This window comes from Microcaecilia unicolor, chromosome 1 (assembly GCF_901765095.1).
Source record: "Microcaecilia unicolor chromosome 1, aMicUni1.1, whole genome shotgun sequence".
NCBI classification, from domain to species: domain Eukaryota; kingdom Metazoa; phylum Chordata; class Amphibia; order Gymnophiona; family Siphonopidae; genus Microcaecilia; species Microcaecilia unicolor.
In genome coordinates, this window is record NC_044031.1 from 35,433,722 (window position 1) to 35,454,259 (window position 20,538).

Consider the following 20,538-nt stretch of genomic DNA (forward strand, 5'->3'; position numbering starts at 1 on the left):
CCTTTTACCCAATGCCCAACATCATTCACTCACCGAACCCCACGATCCATCCAATCAGACAAGCATCTTTCTCTCACTCAGCGGCGTACCAAAGGCGGGGCGGTGGGGGCAATCCGCCCCGGGTGCATGCTGCTGGAGGGGTGCAGAGAGCAGCCGCATGCCTGTCGGCTCCGCTGGTTCCCTGCTCCCTCTGCCCCGGAACAGGTTACTCCCTGTTCCGGGGCAGAGGGAGCCGCGCGGCTGCTCCCAGCAGCTAAGAGTACACCCGGTGGGGGTGGGGGGGGATCCGCCCCGGGTGGCAGCCGACCTAGGATCGTCACTGAAGATTAACATCCATCTCTGCAATAATTCAAAGCCTATCGTTCCAGTCACTCAACATCCACCCCTTCAGTCTGGTATCTGTCAGTCATACATAGTAACATAGTAGATGATGGCAGAAAAAGACCTGCATGGTCCAACCAGTCTGCCCAAGATACTCATATGTGTATACCTTACCTTGAATTTGTACCTGTCTTTTTCAGGGCACAGACTGTATAAGTCTGCCCAGCAGTATTTCCTGCCTCCCAACCACCAGTCCCGCCTCCCATCACCGGCTCTGGTACAGACCGTATGTCTGCCCTCCCCTATCCTAGCCTCCCAACCACCAACCCCTCTTCCCCCACCTGCTCCGCCACCCAATTTTGAAGGGGTCTGTGCCCTGGAGTGATGGAAAGAGACTTCCAAGGAGCTTTTGAAGGGGTCTATGCCCTGGAGTGATGGAAAGAGACTTCCAAGGAGCTTGTGAAGTGGTCTGTGCCTGGGAGTGATGGAAAGAGTCTTCCAAGGAGCTTGTGAAGGGGTCTCTGCCTGGGAGTGATGGAAAGAGACTTCCAAGGAGCTCGTGAAGGGGTCTCTGCCTAGGAGTGATGAAAGAGATCGCCAAGGTTGCTTGGAAAAGGGTCTCTGCAGTTCCTAGCTGCTCATTCCACTCTTCAGTTTAATAGTTTTACCCTAGTTCCTCTTATTACTGGACTTACCTGAGCAGCTGTTTTTCCCAGTTTCTCTTTCCTCAGATCCCAGCTCATCCCTGATGTAAGGCTCTTCCCCTCTTTCAATGTGGGATATAATATCAGGGGTGAAAGTTGGACAGCCTGCTTCTGGAGTAACTGATCAGCATCGTTTCAAAGATGCACCTGGCCTAAGCAGAACTCTTGTTTCAACTATCTGCACGCAGTTAAGGGGTCCTTTTACCAAGCTGCAGTAAAAAGGGGCCTGCGCTAGTGTGTGTTTTTGACTCGTGCTGAGGCTCCCTTTTACCACAACGGGTAAAAGGTTGGCCATTTTGGGGGAAAAGAAATGGCCATGCAATAAGTGAATCATTTACCGAATGGCCATTTCAGTGGGGAGACCTTACCACCACCCACTGAGATGCAAGTAAGGGATCCCACGCTAACCTGGTGCTGCCCGATTACGGCCAGTTAAGTTCCAGTGCTACAAAAATCTAAACAATTAGTGTAGCTCCGGAAATGATGCGCACTGTGGGTGGAAACTGCCACCGGAGTCCTGCAGTATCCCAGTGGTAGTTCTTTAGTAAAAGGGCCCTTAAGTTATCTGTTTACTTATTGTAATAAGCATTTGGGAATCAAGAAAAGTGAGTCTTCCTTTGGATGTTGGACTGGTTTAGCTAACTGTTTAGTAATACATATAATATGCACTATACATAAGAGTAGCCATACTGGGTCAGAGCAATGGTCCATCTAGCCCAGTATCCTGTTTTCCAAACAGTGGCCAAGCCAAGTCACAACTACCTTGCAAAAACCCAAATCGTGGCAACATTCCAGAACCCCAAAGAGAAACGAGATTCCGGAATCATAATGAATAGCAGGATTCCATGCAGAATCTCAAAGAGTAGTAACATTCCATACTACAAATCCCCAGGGCAAGCAGTTGCTTCCCATGTCTGTCTCAATAGCAGACTACGGACTTTTCCTCCAGGAATTTGTTCAAACCGAGATACGCTAACTGCTGTTACCACCTCCTCCGGCAAAGAAGTCCAGAGCTTAAGGTAAAATTATGTATCATACCTGATAATTTTCTTTCCATTAATCATAGCTGATCAATCCATAGACTGGTGGGTTGTGTCCATCTACCAGCAGGTGGAGATAGAGAGCAAACTTTTGCCTCCCTATATGTGGTCATGTGCTGCCGGAAACTCCTCAGTATGTCGATATCAAAGCTCCATCCGCAGGACTCAGCACTTAGAGAATTACACCCACAAAGGGACACTCTGCCCAGCTCACCACCGCCGAAACGGGGGAGGGGAATTAACCCAGCTCATCCCCACACAAGTGGGGGAGGGGAATCCGTCCAGCTCATCCCCGCGGAGCGGGGGAGGGACACCACACCCGCCGATGCGGGGGGATCTGGCTTATCCTGCAACCGCAACCGCGGGAGGAGCTGACTGACCCTAACACCGCCGAAGCGGGAGGGGTACAAAGCTGCCCTACAGCCGCACGAAGCGGGAGGGAGTGCCGGCAGAATTTAAGTCTCAATCCAGCCCCGTAAAACGGAGGGGAGAGGAATGCAGCAGCTCACTGTAACACAAACTCGTCTCAACTCTTGAAGAATCCAAGTGAAAAAATAACTTGAACACGAAGTCTTCCTGAACAGGAACTGAAGACTAAACTTGAATCTGAAATGCAACCAGAATATAAACAGTACAGATATCTGGGAGGGACTGTGGATTGATCAGCTATGATTAATGGAAAGAAAATTATCAGGTATGATACATAATTTTACCTTCCATATCATCAAGCTGATCAATCCATAGACTGGTGGGATGTACCGAAGCAGTACTCACCCAGGGCGGGACATAGAAATCCCTGACCGCAACACTGAAGCTCCAAACCGGGCCTCCGCCCGAGCAGCCACAGTCAAGCGGTAATGCTTGGAGAATGTATGGGCCGAAGCCCAAGTTGCCGCCTTGCATATCTCTTCCAAGGAGACGGAACCGGCCTCTGCCATCGAGGCCGCCTGAGCTCTTGTGGAGTGAGCCTTCAGCTGGATAGGCGGCAACTTCCCCGCGGCCACATAAGCCGCTGCAATGGCTTCCTTGACCCATCCTGCCACTGTAGGCTTAGCAGCCTGCAGACCCCTACGAGGACCTGCAAACAGGACAAACAGATGATCCGATTTCCGGAAATCATTGGTCACTTCCAAGTATCTGATGATGACTCGTCTCACATCCAGATATTTAAGAGCAGAGTATTCCTCTGGGTAGTCCTCCCTACGAAAGGAAGGGAGACAGAGCTGCTGATTCACATGGAAGCAAGAGACAATCTTGGGCAGGAAGGAAGACACTGTGCGAATAGTCACTCCTGCCTCAGTGAACTGCAGAAAAGGCTCTCGACATGAGAGCGCCTGGAGCTCGGAAACTCTTCTGGCTGAAGTGATAGCCACCAGAAAGACTGCTTTCAACATCAGGTCTTTCAGAGATGCCCTCGACAAGGGTTCAAAAGGCGGCTTCTGTAATGCTCTTAGCACCAGATTGAGATTCCACGCAGGCACCACCGAGTGCAGAGGAGGGCGCAGGTGATTAACTCCCTTGAGAAAACGCACCACATCTGGCTGCGAAGCCAGGGAAGCACCCTTCAGGCGGCCCCTGAAGCAAGCCAGGGCCGCTACCTGGACTTTAAGGGAACTGAGCGACAGGCCTTTCTCCAGACCTTCTTGCAGGAATGCCAACACTGAAGAAATTGGAGCAGTGAATGGAGAAAATGAGCCTGCTTCACACCACGCTGCAAAGGTACGCCAAACCCTGGCGTAAGCAGTAGAAGTAGAGCGCTTCCTCGCTCTCAGCATAGTGGCGATGACCTTGTCTGAGAAGCCCTTCTTCCTCAGACGCTGCCGCTCAATAGCCAGGCCGTAAGACCAAAGGGGGAGGGATCCTCCATCACCACGGGACCCTGATGCAACAGGCCCTGCTCCACTGGCAGCCGCAGAGGATCGTCGACTGAGAGCCTGATCAAGTCCGCATACCAGGGACGTCTGGGCCAATCCGGACCCACCAGGATTATCCGGCCTGGATGCTTTGCCACCCGGTCTAGCACCCTGCCCAGCATGGGCCAGGGTGGGAACACATAGAGAAGCTCTTGTGTCGGCCACTGTTGGAGAAGAGCATCTACTCCCAGGGATCGAGGGTCCCGTCCTCTGCTGAAAAAGCGCGGCACTTGGCAATTGGCCGATGACGCCATCAGATCTAGGCTCGGCTGGCCCCAGCGCTTCGTGATGTCCAAGAACGCCTGAGCAGATAGCTGCCACTCTCCGGGCTCCAAGGTATGGCGACTGAGAAAGTCCGCCTTGACATTCATGACTCCGGCAATGTGGGCCGCTGACAGCTGCTCCAGGTTCGCTTCCGCCCACTGGCATAGACTCATAGCCTCCTTGGCTAGAGGGGCGCTCTTGGTACCTCCCTGGCGGTTGACATAGGCCACAGCCGTGGCATTGTCCGACAGGACCCGTACTGGCTTCAACGCCAGTACCGGGATGAACTCCAAAAGCGCCAACCGAATGGCTCTGAGTTCCAGGAGGTTGATAGACCACTTTGCCTCTGCAGGAGACCAGAGCCCCTGCGCTGTCCTTCCCAAGCAGTGGGCTCCCCAGCCCGACAAAGAGGCGTCCGTCGTGACAACAATCCACTTCGGGGTCACCAGAGGCATTCCTGCGGACAACTTGTCTGTCTGCATCCACCAGCTCAGCGCCTTGCGCACTGCTGGGTCCAAGGGAAGGCGCACAGCATAATCCTCCGACATCGGAGTCCAGCGCTGCAGCAGAGAGTGTTGTAGTAGTCTCATATGAGCCCTGGCCCAGGGCACTACTTCCATCGTGGCCGTCATAGAGCCCAACAGCTGCACATAGTCCCAAGCCCGAAGAGGAGAGGCTACTAGGAACTGGTCCACCTGAGCCTGAAGTTTGACAATCCGATTGTCTGGCAGGAACACTCTGCCCACTTGGGTGTCGAATCGAACTCCCAGATACTCCAGGGACTGAGTCGGGCGCAGCTGGCTTTTCTCCCAGTTGATGATCCACCCCAGGGAGCTCAAAAGAGCAACCACCCGGTTCACAGCTTTGCCGCACTCTGCATAAGAGGGGGCTCGGATCAACCAGTCGTCCAGATAAGGATGGACTTGTACTCCTTCCTTCCTCAGGAAGGCCGCGATGACCACCATGACTTTGGAGAAGGTCCGCGGAGCAGTAGCCAACCCGAACAGGAGGGCTCTGAACTGGAAGTGTCGGCCCAGGACTGCAAAACGCAGAAACCGTTGATGGGGAGGCCAGATGGGAATATGCAAGTACGCTTCCTTGATGTCCAAGGATGCCAGGTACTCCCCTGCCTTCACTGCCGCTATAACAGAGCGGAGAGTCTCCATGCGAAAGTGCCAAACTTTCAAGGCCCGATTGACCCCTTTGAGGTTGAGGATAGGCCGTACAGAACCTCCTTTCTTTGGTACCACAAAGTAAATGGAGTAACGTCCCTTGCCAAGCTGATTTTCTGGCACCGGAACGACCGCACCCAGGCGGATTAGATTGTCCAAGGTCTGCTGCACTGCCACAGCTTTGACCGGAGACTTGCAGGGAGAGAGTACAAACCCGTCTCTTAAGGGTCGGCAGAACTCTAGCTTGTAGCCGTCTTTGATGACTTCCAGCACCCAAGCGTCTGAAGTTATTGTGGTCCACTCGCCCAGAAACGAGGACAGCCGTCCTCCAATCTGCACTGGGGTGTGGACCAAGGCCCCGTCATTGGGTATGAGACCCTGGGGGAGGACCGGAGGGAGCACCTCCGGGACGGCGGTCTCTGCGAAAGGAATGCTGCTTGGGGGAGAAGTTCCTCTTGAAGGAAGAGGAGGCAGAAGAGCCCGACCTGCCCGGGCGGTACCGACGGGCTTCCTGAAACCGTCCTCTGGAGGTACCGGGACGAGTACTAGCCCAAGCCCTGACCTCTGGTAACTTCTTGCCCTTAGACGTGCCGAGATCGGTCACGATTTTGTCCAGCTCGACCCCAAAGAGCAGCTTGCCTTTAAAAGGCAATTTCGCTAGGCGGGATTTAGAGGCGTGGTCAGCAGACCAATGCTTCAGCCAAAGCCACCGCCGCGCAGAGATTGTCTGAGCCATGCCTTTAGCTGAGGCCCTCAAGACATCATACAGCAAGTCTGCCAAATAGGCCAAGCCCGATTCCAGGGCCGGCCAATCAGCCCTCAAGGAATGATCCGAGGGGGAAGCCCGCTGCACCAAAGTCAGGCACGCCCTGGCCACATAGGAGCCGCAAACTGAGGCCTGCAAACTTAAAGCAGCCGCCTCAAAGGACGACCTTAAGGCCGCCTCCAATCTTCTGTCTTGGGCGTCCTTTAGGGCCGTGCCACCTTCCACCGGCAACGCCGTTTTCTTAGTCACCGCAGTGATTAAAGAATCCACGGTAGGCCACAGATAGGCCTCACGTTCACTTTCAGGCAAAGGATAGAGGCGGGACATAGCCCTAGCCACTTTAAGGCTCGCTTCCGGGACATCCCATTGAGCCGAAATTAAGGTGTGCATGGCATCATGCACGTGGAAGGATCTAGGCGGGCGCTTCGTCCCCAGCATAATGGCAGAGCCAACAGGGGCTGAGGGAGAGACGTCCTCCGGAGAGGAAATCTTCAAAATGCCCATGGCCTGCACTAACAGGTTGGGCAAATCCTCTGAGCTAAAGAGCCGCGCTGCAGAGGGGTCATCCGCTCCATCCGAGCGGGGATCCGTCTCCTCCAAGGAATCCGCAAAGGACCGTTGGGAGAACTCAGATACGCTGCCCTCATCTACATCGGAGGAGACAAAGTCCTCCAAGGCCTGGGAATCAACCCGAGGGCGTTTACCTCCGGGGGCCTCAACCTCTTTACCAGACGAGGGAGCAGGGGCAGTGTTTTGCATAAGGAAGGCCTGATGCAGCAGCAAAACAAACTCGGGGGAGAAACCCCCCAGACTGTGCACTTCCGCAGCCTGGGCTACAGCCCTAGACGCACCCTCAACCGGCGCTCGCAAGAGCGGGGGAGAGACATGCTGCGCATCCAAGATGGCGTCCGGCGCGACACTCCGCGAAGGAGCCGCGTGGGAAGAACGGCGCTTAACTTTAGCCGCTTCTGTGCCATCGCCCAAATTAAGGGCGTTCATGGCATCAATGTCTCCCACCTCAAGGGCGGCCCAAGAAGAAGCCGTCCGAGCCGCGTGGCCGACCAATATGGCGGAGGCGAGCCGCGGGGGATGGGCGTTTATGGCGGGAAAAACCGCCACGCCGGAGGAAGGACCGGGACACTCATCGGTCACGAAACTGTCACCCAACAAGGGCGAATCAGACTTTAAGACCCCCGCATCCCCTCTGGAAGCGCACACGCGATCCGGGGAGCGACTCTTTGCGCCCTCGCCCTCTGACGCCATGGGCCACGTGGAGACCAATCGGGGAACCCCCTGCCCGCTATAAAAGGTAAAAATTACCTGCTGTCCGCTCCGAGCTGTAACGACCTGGTGTCCCAGTGAGTAGCTGCAATAAACGTTTAAATAAACGTCGAAATAAACGCCTTTAAGGACGTTCAAAAATTATTTTTTTTTTTTTTAAACGGAGCCAGCGGGAGGGGGGAGAAAAGGAGGGACCTGGCGCCACCAGGTTTGCACTTGCTCAAGAAGAGCCCTCAACCCCAGGCACTCAACAAAACCTAAAAATTAGGCTTGGAGGCCTAGCCAGAGCTGCTGCTGTGTGTGACCACCACCTGCTGAGATAGAGAACATACTGAGGAGTTTCCGGCAGTACATGACCACATATAGGGAGGCAAAAGTTTGCTCTCTATCTCCACCTGCTGGTAGATGGACACAACCCACCAGTCTATGGATTGATCAGCTTGATGATATAGAACTATTTGTTGAGTGAAAAAAATATTTCCTCCTATTTGTTTTAAAAGTATTTTCATGTCACTTCCATGCAAGAAAAAAAAATTAGTCAAACAAGACTTAACATGATTCCTACCAGTCAACAAAGATAATTATTCCTGATCTTACTCTCAAGAAGGATTTTTAGCTGCTCTGCTGCAAAGAATACATACATAACGCTAGCATAATTCACCATACTTTACAGGAGAAGCATAATATACAGGAAGTGCCTACAGCACTGCTCCCAGTGTAATCCCAGAAACGCTTTATGCCAGTGCTGTGTTTCTTTGGTAACCTCGTGCTGTTATGCTGTGTTTCTCACAATCAGCTTTACGTGGGCACACAGCCACTCCTCTCATTTTGAAGAAACGTTTGATCTTGATTCACAACTATTGTATATATATCGGATTGATAACACTCATAGTCGTAATGGGCTCCTGATGCAGGCTTTCGTGCCAAAACACAGCTGTGTTGAATCCCAGATTATGGTAGTACAAATCAGAGGCCAGCCGAAACCAAATCTGCGGCTCAATTTCAACCACAAACAAAGTTGAAAAGTCGTGCCTGCCCCCTGCGCCCCCCCCCTCCGATGGAGAATGGACCACCACCCCCTTAACAAGCCCTATGGGCTCATTTTCAAAAGAGGAAAAACATCCAAAAAGTTGCATGTCTGCATTTAGACTTTTTTCTCACAAAAACGTCCAAATCAGCATTTTTGAAACCCATTTTTAGACGTTTTTCTCTGAAGTCCGCCAGAAGTGCATCCAAATATCAAGGGGGAGTGGCATGGGCTTGTTCAGGGTGGCACTTGGGCGTTCCTAAGACAGACATTTTTCAGCTATAATGGAACAAAACTGTCCAGGACTAAAACTTAGACCTTTTGAGCTAGACCTGTTTTTATAACGAACTAGTAAAAAAGGCCCGTTTCTGACACAAATGAAACGGGCGCTAGCAAGGTTTTCCTCGGAGTGTGTATGTTTGAGAGAGTGTATGTGAGAGTGACTGTGTGTGAGAGAGAGAGTGAATGTGCGAGTGTGTGTGTGAGAGGGAGACAGTGAGTCTGGGTGCAAGTGTGTCTGTGAGAGAGAGAGAGTGTGTGTGTCAGAATGAGTGTGTGCAAGTGCGTATGTGAGACACAGTGTGTGATAGAGTGTGTTTCACAGATACAATGTGTGCGAGAGAGAGTGTGTGTGAGACACAGACTCTCTGTGAGACTGAGTGTATGAGACCAAGAGAGTGTGTGAGTGACTGTGTGACACGTAGAGAGTGAATGTGATACAGTGTGAGACATAAGTGTGTGAGAGTGAAAGACATTGACTGTGAGAGTGTGTGTGTGACAGAGATACCCCCCCCCCCCCTCTGGTGTCAGGCCCCCCTCCTTCCCTCTCTCTGGTGTCATCCCCCCCCCCCCTCTCTCTCTCTGGTGTCTGAGCGTTACTGTGCAGGATGCTGAGCTCTGGCTGTGCTTCAAGGAACTGACCAATCCTATTTAATAGAATGCACCTCTAACATTCTGAAGCCGAGAAACCTCATGTGGTTGGTTACTTCTGCTTGTGACGAACCCGGAAGTACTTGAGGGCGGAGCTCACAGAGATGGAGCCTGAGCTTCAGAAGCTTCAAACCCTTCACTGAAGCCATGGAGTCAGCTTCAGAATGTTGAGGGTGCTTTTTGTTATATAGGATAAGGCACAAAAGGTTGCCCTAAATTACCAGATGACCACTGGAGGGAATCAGGAATGACCTCCCCTTATTCCCCCAGTGGTCACTAACCCCCTCCCACCCCCACCCCCAAAAATGTGATGAAAAACATTACTTGCCAGCCGCTGTGCCACCCTCAGATGTTATACTCAGGCCTCTCAGAATAGCATGCAGGACCCCGGAGTAGTCTAGTAGTGGGTGCAGTGCACTTCAGACAGGTGGACCCAGCCTCCTACCTCGCCCTACCTGTTTCACTTGTGGCGGAAACTGTGAACCCTCCAAAACTCACCAGAAACCCACTATACCCACACATAGGTGCCCTCTTCACCTGTAAGGGCTATGGTAGTGTACACTTGGGGGTAGTGGGTTTTGGATGGGTTTTGCCAGTGAAGAAATATGTTTAAAACAGAAAGAATTTCATTCACCTGTTCTCAACGGAGCTGTCCAAACAGTGTCCAGGGTCATCAAAGGGATTTTGATACAGAAGGGAGGCAAGAACTTACCAGAGTATACACCAACAAGAACTTGGGGGGGGGGGGGTCTTTGCTCTTATTTTGAGCCTACAAATAGGTGGGAAAATGTGGGATACACATGTAATAAATAAATAAATAAATACACTCTCCCTCAACCTCCACCACCACCTTCTGTTCATCTAGAGGTAAGTTAGTGGGCATTTGATTTCCTCCTGCTGCAAGCGGACCCTGCAATGAACCTGTCAGACTTTGGGAAGCAGTGCCATCTTTGGTGTGCTGGGAACTAGCCACACTGGCACTCATCTCGCAAAACTACATACATACATACATATATAGTAAACGACGGCAGATACAGACCTGAATGGTCCATCCAGTCTGCCCAATAAGATAAACTCATTTTACATGTTGATACTTTATATGTATACCCGAGTTTGCTTTGCCCTTGCCTTTCTCACATACAGATAGTTTTCACAGGACAGTGATATTTCATTTCCTAGCGAGGCCAATTTTCCTCTACTCTGCTTCACAGCAAGGCCCTCTCGAATTTTTTCCCTTGGTGGGTCACAGTAGGAAGCTGTCCATCTTAGGCTGTGTCTGGATTGGTGCCAAAACTAATGGAAGCAAGGCATCTTGAACCTTCATTTTCCCAGGCAATGTAAAGTGTAACAGGGGTAAAGGGAAGTTGGACCTGCTTGGAGCCATTACATACTGTCTACGGACCCAGGGAGACTCATCTTCTACAAGCCTTCTCTCGTCATTAACCCTGCCCCTGCATAACCTCCTATGCACTTGTGACCCTCTCCTCTCCTTCCAGCCCAGGAACTCCCTAGCTCCTGGTAGACTATGGGATGCCAGAACAAGTTTTCCTAGGGAGAGGGATTTCTAGGGCTCACACATGCTCCCGATTATGTCAAATGACATAAGACAAAACACTCAAGACATCTCACCATATGTTATGCTGCCCTCTTGTTCTGCCCTCTCATAGTTCCATTTACTTATTTTCTGACACTCTGTCATGGGTTTGGTTTTGCGTACAAGTGACAGGAATGAACTTCACATTCAAAGCAGGATATACAGGGTGTAAGTTATGGTTCTGAAATTTACAGTCTTGAGGTCTTGTAAGATCTCTCTTCTGAAAGATATTTTTACCACAATCAGTAGGTATAAATTCTCTCTCTCCTTTGTGGCTTTCCTGGTGTTTTATGTATAAAGTCTTCTTATTGAAGCTCTTTCTGCAATCAGCACACGTAAATCGTTTCATTCCTGTGTGGATTCTCTGGTGGCTTGTGAGCGAAGTCTTCTGAATGAAGCTCTTGCCACAATCAGCACATATAAATGGTTTTACTCCGGTATGGATTCTCTCGTGGTCTTTCAGATGTGATTTCTGATTGAAGCTTCTACCACACTCATTACATGTGAATGGTTTCTCACCCGTATGGATTCTCTTGTGTCTTTCAAGGTGGCCTTTCTGGCTAAGGCTTTTACCGCACTCAGTACATACATATGTTCTCTCTTGTCTGTGTATGTTTTGGTGTTCTGCAAGGTCTCCCTTGCTTCTGAAGCATTCTGCGCATACAATACATGTAAATGGTTTCTCTATTATGTGGATTTCTTGGTGTCTTGTGAGGTATGCCTTTTGCTTAAAGCATTTGCCACAATCTACACATGAAAATGGTCTATCATCGGCGTGGCTTTTCTGGTCTTTTGTTACATTTGCTGTATTCATAGAACTTTTCCCATATTCCTTACATGGAAACGCTCTCTCTTCATTGAGCTTCTCGTGTTCTGCTAGATCTATCTTTTCACTTAAACCTTTTCCACACTCAGAAGTACAAAGTTTCTCTTTCACGCGTGTTTTCTGTTGCTCTTGTATGTCTCCCTTCAGAATGAAGGTTTTCCCACAGGCTGTACCTGTAGAAGGTTTCACTTCAGTGTGCGATCTCTGATGCGATTGCAGAGTTACAGGATCCCTGAGGAACATCCCACATACATCGCATAACCACCTTTGTAATGATGTCTTGTTTCTCCGCTCTTTCCCTTTCTGTGTGACATTACTGATACTTTGCTCCCACAGGAGACTGGTAGCTGGTGAGTCTCCTGTTGAATTTCTTTGTTTCTCTTCTGAGATTTTTGATGACTTCCCAATCGGTTCCAGGTTCCCTCTGAGCTCCCAGTGGGGTTTCTCTGTAATACCGTTTCTGGGATCATCTTTAGCTACATTGTTTTAAAAAGGAAAACATTGGGATGTTATTTTAGGACAATAGTTGTAACCATTACAACCCAGTTTACTAAAGCTTTTTATTCTTTCCAACCCAATGGATGTAGGACAGAGATTTTAAATAAAGAGGTCAAGAATGTCTGCCTGGGAGCAAAATAAATCTCTGAAAAAAAACTGGACAAAAATTTGGGGGTCCTTTTATTAAGCAGCGCTAAAAGGTGGCCAGCGCTAGCCCCATTGCGGATCTTCCATTTTTAGCGCTGCCAGTAAATGGCCGACTTTTACATTTCCGCAATAATGGCCACATGCTAATTTTCCTGTGAGCACTTACTGACACCTATTCTGTAGGCTAGTAGTTCCCAAACTGTGCCACAGCGCGTCACTCCCTACTTTCTCTTCCTGCAGGTCCGGCATCTGCCGCTTCTTGCTGCTGCAGTGTTTGCAGCTTACATTTTCAGGTGTCTGCGATTCACACAGGCGCTGCGGGGACTTCCCTTTGTCATGTCCAACCCTCGCAACAGGAAACTTCCATCAGAGAGGGCCGGACGTGGCAGACTGGGAAGGCACCAGAGGGCCTGTGTGAATCGCGGATGGCCTGAAAATGTAAGCTACAAGCACTGCAGCGGCAGGGGAAGCAGAAGGAAGCAGCAGTGATCCTAGACCTGCAGGAAGGAAGGTAGGAGTGATGCTGGATTTGGGGAAGGTGTGCTGGTGTTAGAGGAGGGGGCTGCAGGGAAAGGGAAAAGGAGACCTACATGGCGGGGGTGGGGGGATCCTGGACCTGCAGGAAGGAAGGTAGGATCGATGCTGGATTTGGGGAAGGTGTGCTGGTGTGAGAGGAGGGGGCTGCAGGGAAAGGGAGACCTATATGGCAGGGGTGATGCGGAGAACCAATGTGGCTGGGCTGGGGGGGGGGGGATGCTGCGGAGACCCATGTGGCTTGGGGGGAGCTGCCGCGAACCAAAAAAGTTTGGGAACCCCTGAGTAGGCAGCTATGTCCACGCGCTAACTGATTAGCGCTGAGGGCATGTTTTGGGGGTGCAGCTATGAAAACAAAATAATTTTTATTTTTTTAGCGTGTGAGTAGCATGCACACATGTGAAAATTATTTGTATTTTTTTTGTTACATTTGTACCCCGCGCTTTCCCATTCATGGCAGGCTCAATGCGGCTTACATGGGGCAATGGAGGGTTAAGTGACTTGCCCAGAGTCACAAGGAGCTGCCTGTGCCTGAGGTGGGAATCGAACTCAGTTCCTCAGTTCCCCAGGACCAAAGTCCACCATCCTAACCACTAGGCCACTCCTCCACTTACCGCAGGTTGCCTGAGCACAGCCCGCGGTAGGCCATTTTAAGGTGCAGTAAGCACGCACTGGCGCTTACTGCAGCTTAGTTAAAGGGCCCCTTGGTGTGGGGGAGAAAAATGTGAGAAGACACATAGTTAAAAATGGGCCACCTTGGACCGGGGGTTCCATGGAAATAGTGCATTAGAGCGGCTTAGTAAACAGGGCTCTAAATATAGACACAGCGATTGACTGGAAATAATTCCATAAGGTAGGCGCCAGCCACATGATTTCCCCACCACACATTGCTTCCCCCAGGCGAGCTGGTTCTTAATGGGTCACATTACTACTACTACTTAGCATTTCTATAGCGCTGCCAGGGTTACGCAGCGCTGTACAAGTTTAACATGGGGAAGGACAGTCCCTGCTCAAGAGAGCTTACAATCTAAAGGTTACAAACTATGTAGTCAGTGTAGGTAGCATGAATGGGGAAGGTGGTTAGGCGCCAAAAGCAAGGGAGAAGAGATGGGCCTTAAGTAAGGACTTGAAGATGGGCAGGGAGGGCGCTTGGCGTATGGGCTCGGGAAGTCTGTTCCAGGCATAATGTATCTCATTTTCTTTGAATTCGACTGTGAAACCTAATGACTACATCATATAGTGGGGGGAGGTGGCCTAGTGGTTAGGGTGGTGGAATTTAGTCCTGGGGAACTGAGGAACTGAGTTCGATTCCCACTTCAGGCACAGGCAGCTCCTTGTGACTCTGGGCAAGTCACTTAACCCTCCATTGCCCTATGTAAGCTGCATTGAGCCTGCCATGAGTGGGAAAGTGCGGGGTACAAATGTAACAAAAAAAAAATATATATATATATATATATATATAAGCTTTCTACTGCCACTGTCAACTAACACCTGGAAAATCCATTCCTTCAAACCTTCAACAGGGCATCACAATGGTTTACAATACAACTCCAAACAACAAGAAACAAAATGTAGAAATTCCAGCAAAACCATAACAGGAACGGGGAAAAGGAAAGGGCGTCTGGACAAGAAATTAACAAAATGTTTGACAGAAAAATTTCCAGCTGCAAACATTAACAGCCAGCCCCACAGAGCCTTTAAACAATAGAAAGGTAACGCATCTTAAGCCCCGATTTAAACTTACAGGAACTCTCAAAACGAACGCCCTTGTGCGGAATGTCAAAGCACGGGTGCCAAAATATTAAAAGCTGTACTACGTATATTGTCCAATTGAGCACGGGAAGGAGGGGGAACAGGCAACATTCTGTCATGCTGGGATTGTAAAAACAGCAAGGCATGTGTGGTGTCAAAGACTTCAAGAAAGATAATGGAAACCAGATGCCAGAACCTTATAAACCGCACCCTGCAAAAGACAACCAACGGCTATCGAGGAGAAGTGGAGTCACACGTTCAAAATGGCAGAGTGACATAGTAACATAGTAGATGACGGCAGAAAAAGACCTGCACGGTCCATCCAGTCTGCCCAACAAGATAAACTCATATGTGCTACTTTTTGTGTATACCCTACTTTGATTTGTACCTGTGCTCTTCAGGACACAGACCGTATAAGTCTGCCCAGCACTATCCCCGCCTCCCAACCACCAGCCCCACCTCCAGCTCTGGCACAGACCATATAAGTCTGCCCAGCACTATCCCCGCCTTCCAACCACTAGCCCCGCCTCCCAACCACCAGCCCTGCCTCCGAACCACCGGCTCTGGCACAGACCGTACAAGTCTGTCCAGCACTATCCCCGCCTCCCAACCACCAGCCCCGCCTCTCAACCACCGGCTCTGGCACAGACCTTATAAGTCTGCCCAGCACTATCCCCGCCTCCCAACCACCAGCCCCGCCTCCGAACCACCAGCTCTGGCACAGACCGTACAAGTCTGTCCAGCACTATCCCAGCCTCCCAACCACTATCCCCGCCTCCCAACCACCAGCCCTGGCACAGACCGTATAAGTCTGCCCAGTACTATCCCCGCCTCCCAACCACCAGGGTGGGGGTAGCACTCTGATAACAGAATAAGGGCTAGTTTGCTAAAGGATGCTCCCATGGTTAGTGTGTACTAGAACCATCAATGTCAGTTATTAAAGTAGGTCCTATTGCAGAAAATGAAACTGGAGGTAAATAACATGCGGGGGCACCAAAACCGCTCCCCGACCAGTGTCTTTTCCTTTAAGCCATGGTGCAGTGGGTGGTGCAAGGCACCAAGGGGCGTGTCACACAGGGCACCATTCCAGTTCCATATGGTGACAGTATTGCAGTAAACCAAATAGTAATATTTAATTCCCAATAAGGCCATTGGTACAACATACACACCTAATAACCATAAAATTCCAGGGTACTTAGTATACAAATATTATGAAAGACGTGTAAACATTCCATAATCCACTTTAAATATTAAACTATGTATGTGTGTAGAGCCAAAAAAAAAAACTATATTAAAATCACCTGGAGATTGGAGTGGATCAAGTTAGTCACAAACAGAAGGAGAAAAAAACCTCCACAGATCAAATACACCAGGTATAAAACAGCAGAGGAAAAAAGGAACCTCTCGCAGACGGTGTCCAAGAAACTCTATTACAAAAGTCTTCAAAAACAATAAAGGAGACCCGACACAACTCGTGTTTTGGCCCTACTGGTCTGCATCAGGGGTTTAGGAATTTCTCATCTCATATTCCCAGAAAGATCATCAAACAAAAATATCCACTAGGTGATCTCTTAAAAAGAAAAAAAACTCAGCCTGCGAGTGATGAAACAGCTCTCTAGAGGAGCTTTTCATGGGGTGAGGGATTAGAGAGCTCTCCAGCTTGTGAAGGGGTCTGTGCCCGGGAGTGATGGAAAGAGACTTCCAAGGAGTTTGTGAAGGGGTCTCTGCCTGGGAGTGATGGAAAGAGACTTCCAAGGAGCTTGTGAAGGGGTCTCTGCCTGGGAGTGATGGAAAGAGACTTCCAAGGAGCTTGTGAAGGGGTCTCTGCCTGGGAGTGATGGAAAGAGACTTCCAAGGAGCTTGTGGAGGGGTCTGTGCCTGGGAGTGATGGAAAGAGACTTCCAAGGAGCTTGTGAAGGGGTCTGTGCCTGGGAGTGATGGAAAGAGACTTCCAAGGAGCTTGTGAAGGGGTCTGTGCCTGGGAGTGATGGAAAGAGACTTCCAAGGAGCTTGTGAAGGGGTCTGTGCCTGGGAGTGATGGAAAGAGACTTCCAAGGAGCTTGTGAAGGGGTCTGTGCCTGGGAGTGATGGAAAGAGACTTCCAAGGAGCTTGTGAAGGGGTCTCTGCCTGGGAGTGATGGAAAGAGACTTCCAAGGAGCTTGTGAAGGGGTCTGTGCCTGGGAGTGATGGAAAGAGACTTCCAAGGAGCTTGTGAAGGGGTCTGTGCCTGGGAGTGATGGAAAGAGACTTTCAAGGAGCTTGTGAAGGGGTCTGTGCCTGGGAGTGATGGAAAGAGACTTCCAAGGAGCTTGTGAAGGGGTCTCTGCCTGGGAGTGATGAAAGAGATCTCCAGGGTTGCTTGGAAAAGGGTCTCTGCAGTTCCCAGCTGCTCATTCCACTCTTCAGTTTAACAGTTTTACCCCAGTTCCTCATTACTGGACTCACCTGAGCAGCTGCTTTTCCCAGTTTCTCTTTCCTCAGATCCCAGCTCATCCCTGATGTAAGGCTCTTCCCCTCTTTCAATGTGGGATATAATATCAGGGGTGAAAGTTGGACAGCCTGCTTCTGGAGTAAGAACACTGTATTAGATTTTCTATAATCATTCTGGGTGCGATTCCTCAAATTCAGGATTTCTAGAATAAAGAATTTCACCAACTTCAGTGAACAAATATTTAGATCATCAGTTAAAACAGGAACAGCTTCTGGGTCCTGGATGTCTCAGGTAATTGATCTGAACACCCTTTACACATCAAAAGGAAAAGGAATAAAAAAGCTATAATAAGATCAACTGAATTATACATTTAGGCTTTGTAGTTACTCCTTTTTCTTCAAACTCAAATCAAAGCCAGTGCTAGGATGCTGGGTGCCACAAGATTTCAATCACAACTGCAAAGGGTCTTTTCCCCCCTTATTTTACTAGGCCAGCTCTGTTCTTAGTCTGGTCATTGCACTGACAGACCTCAGCAAGGAGCAGACACCAGGGCTCATTTCAAACCCTGTAGTCATGGACTCAAAATCCAGCCATTAGGTGCCACTCTCAACAATGATTTCCAGGCTGGTTCGGTGCCTCAGGACAGGCGCAGTGCTTTGCTTTGCTATGCTGTGTACAAGGTCCTATTACATATTCCAGTCAAGTCTTCTACATCCCAGGTAGGCTGCAACTGGGGAGGTTGTACAGGCAGTGTTCACAGCCCTGGGTTGGGCAGGCATCATGACCATCATGAATTGTGACCCTGGCCTGGATTTAGAGACCATGAGACATTGGGAAGATCAGTCTATTAAAACAGAAGAAAAATGCTCATGAAGCAGTCTCAGAATCCAACACTGCTTCTGGTTGAGCTGAAAAGGATATGAGAACGAGGGAACTATTATGGCAAAAAGCTATTCCTCCTCCATAAAAATAACTACATTTCTCCTCCACCTCCTAAAGGCTATGAGCGCAGCCCCAACAGTGATCCTGGGTGATAAGCTTTTCACTTGGCCTTGCACAGTAACGCCAGTGAGCTGGGCCTAAATCCACTGAATTAAGAGGGGATAAGGACCACAAACTAACAAGGAAACCAAAACTCTAAACAATTCTTTAAATAACACAATTCAGTCAACCACAAATAAAAAAATAATTGTAATCTCTGTACATTTTTAAAATACTTTAATTCCTTTACTACAAATACTTAATCTTCAGCATTCCTCCACTCATCTTACCATAGTTCAATACATCCCCCTCACATTAATAAATCCCCCTATAGTTCATCTTTCCCCTTCCTCCCCACAATATTTGGTATCTGCTTATCCAATTACTAGTCCCCCCTGAAGACTGTGAGATTTAGTCTGAGAGGACCAAGCAATCTTTATATCTGTGCAGTTCCAATGTTGTTTTACTTTATATATGAATTGTGAATTTTTATATAGTGACTAATATATGTTCATCACCTTGACGTAACTGTCACAAAATGGCAGCTAATAAATTACTATTACACTTCTAAATGTGACACCTCATCACAGTAATATTACTTACCCAGATTCTCTGTACCGCCCCCTCATAAAGTAAATCCCCACCATAACCAGTGCCTCTACCTCACGCTGTCATTTCCATTACAACCCAGAACCACTAATAAAAAATATTTAATTCTTCCTTACCCAGGGAGATCAGGGTCTGATAATTCTCCTTCATCACATCCTTGTAAAGGTTCTTCTGCCATTCTTCTAAACACTCCCACTCTTCCTGGGAAAAATGGATGGCAACATCCTCAAAGGTTACTGGTACCTGAAACACAAATCAGAAAAACACCCAACACCTTCTGCATCACTCCCAAAGTGCCTTTTCTCATCTTCAGTCTGCCCTGGATCTTATTGAAGTTAAGGCTGACTTACTACAGTGTCCTAGATTTGCGAGCAGAGGCAGTATTTGTGGGCAAATGGTAGAAAGTTGAGGGTAATCTCCTACCTGATCAGAAGCTCCTGAAGACATTTTTCTCTCTGCTTTTGCAACTTTGCAGGATTAGAAATGAATTGGGAACTCTTTCTCTGGCTGCTAGAAAAGAACTGAGTGTATGCCTCTTGAAGTGCTGAGGAAAGGACAAGACTTTATTACAAAAGCTGAGATTTAGGACTGGAGGATTTTGGTATCCCAGTTACAGCTTTTAATCTGCAAAACAAATTACAACAGAACAATAGATTCTTTATATTTCTCTGTCCGTCTGCAGCTCAGCAGCCCCTTCTACTGGGCGCAGGCTAATGACGTCACAGAAGAGAAGCCTGAGCTTTGCATCAAAGGGGCCCAGACTGATGACATCAGAGAAGGGCAGACAGAATGGTACACTCGAGATAGTTGGGACTGCTGCTCAGGGGAGGGAATTTCATTATCTGTATACAGTACCTTGCAGACAGTGTTGTTTAAAGTACTAGGTTAAAGTACTTGAGTAAAAGTAAAGATACATGCATGTTTACTACTACTACTACTACTACTCTATAGCGCTACAAGGCGTACGCAGCGCTGCACAAACATAGAAGAAAGTCAGTCCCTGCTCAAAGAGCTTACAATCTAATAGACAAAAATAATAAAGTAAGCAAATCAATTGATGTGTAGAGGAAAGAAGAGAGGAGGGTAGGTAGAAGCGAGAGGTACAAGTGGTTATAAGTCAAAAGCAATGTTAAAGAGGTGGGCTTTCAGTGTTTATATACTTAAGTAAATGTAAAAAGTACAATGAAAACATTTAAAAGTAAAAAAGTAAGGGCTCTATTTACTAAGGTGTACTAGCGTTTTTAGCGTGTGCACAAAATTAGCACGTGCTGTGTAGGCGCCCATAGGAATATTGTGGGCGCCTACACTGCGCACACTAAAAGCACTAACTCGCCTCTAGCGCAGCTTAGTAAACGTGGCCCTAAGTGCCTAATATAATGTTTGGTAAAAAAGAACTGCAATAATAGAGAAATAAAAATTAAAGATGCCAGATGTTGAATAGGGTTAGGGGAGATACACATTTCCAAAGGCTGGCATGTTCCAATTAATACATTCAAAACAAAATATTTTTCTACACACACCCAGGCAAAAAAAAAATTCCTTCAATAAAAATAAACAAAATAGGATTACCATATGTTCGGATTCCCCCCTACACGTCGTTTTTTTTTTCAGGGGACTGTCGAGGATCCGGGTGGTTTTTACTGGTCTTTCCATTTGTCCGGGTTTCTGGGCAGGAGGGCAGACCTCAGGATGCCCTCTCCTCACATACCTTAATACGCCATGGTGGTCTAGTGGCCTCTTCGGGGCA

At 48.8% G+C, this 20,538-nt stretch overlaps 1 protein-coding gene and 1 pseudogene across 2 annotated transcripts; both read right to left on the reverse strand.

Moving 5' to 3' along the window:
- The window catches only part of LOC115465113, a 500,577-nt pseudogene that overhangs the window by 269,507 nt on the left and 210,532 nt on the right, over nucleotides 1–20,538 (reverse strand).
- On the reverse strand, nucleotides 10,463–19,467 carry LOC115464945 (zinc finger protein OZF-like). 2 transcript variants are annotated; one of them, XM_030195347.1, is made up of 4 exons: nucleotides 19,215–19,467; nucleotides 18,908–19,034; nucleotides 17,216–17,332; nucleotides 10,463–12,314 (listed from the first exon to the last, which is right to left on the reverse strand). In XM_030195347.1, exons 1-4 carry the CDS (start codon nucleotides 19,236–19,238, stop codon nucleotides 11,092–11,094), a joined length of 1,491 nt encoding a protein of 496 aa, XP_030051207.1. In that variant the 5' UTR covers nucleotides 19,239–19,467; the 3' UTR covers nucleotides 10,463–11,091. The 2 variants fall into 2 exon arrangements, with proteins under 2 accessions (XP_030051207.1, XP_030051199.1); XM_030195339.1 differs by having other exon boundaries at nucleotides 17,216–17,335.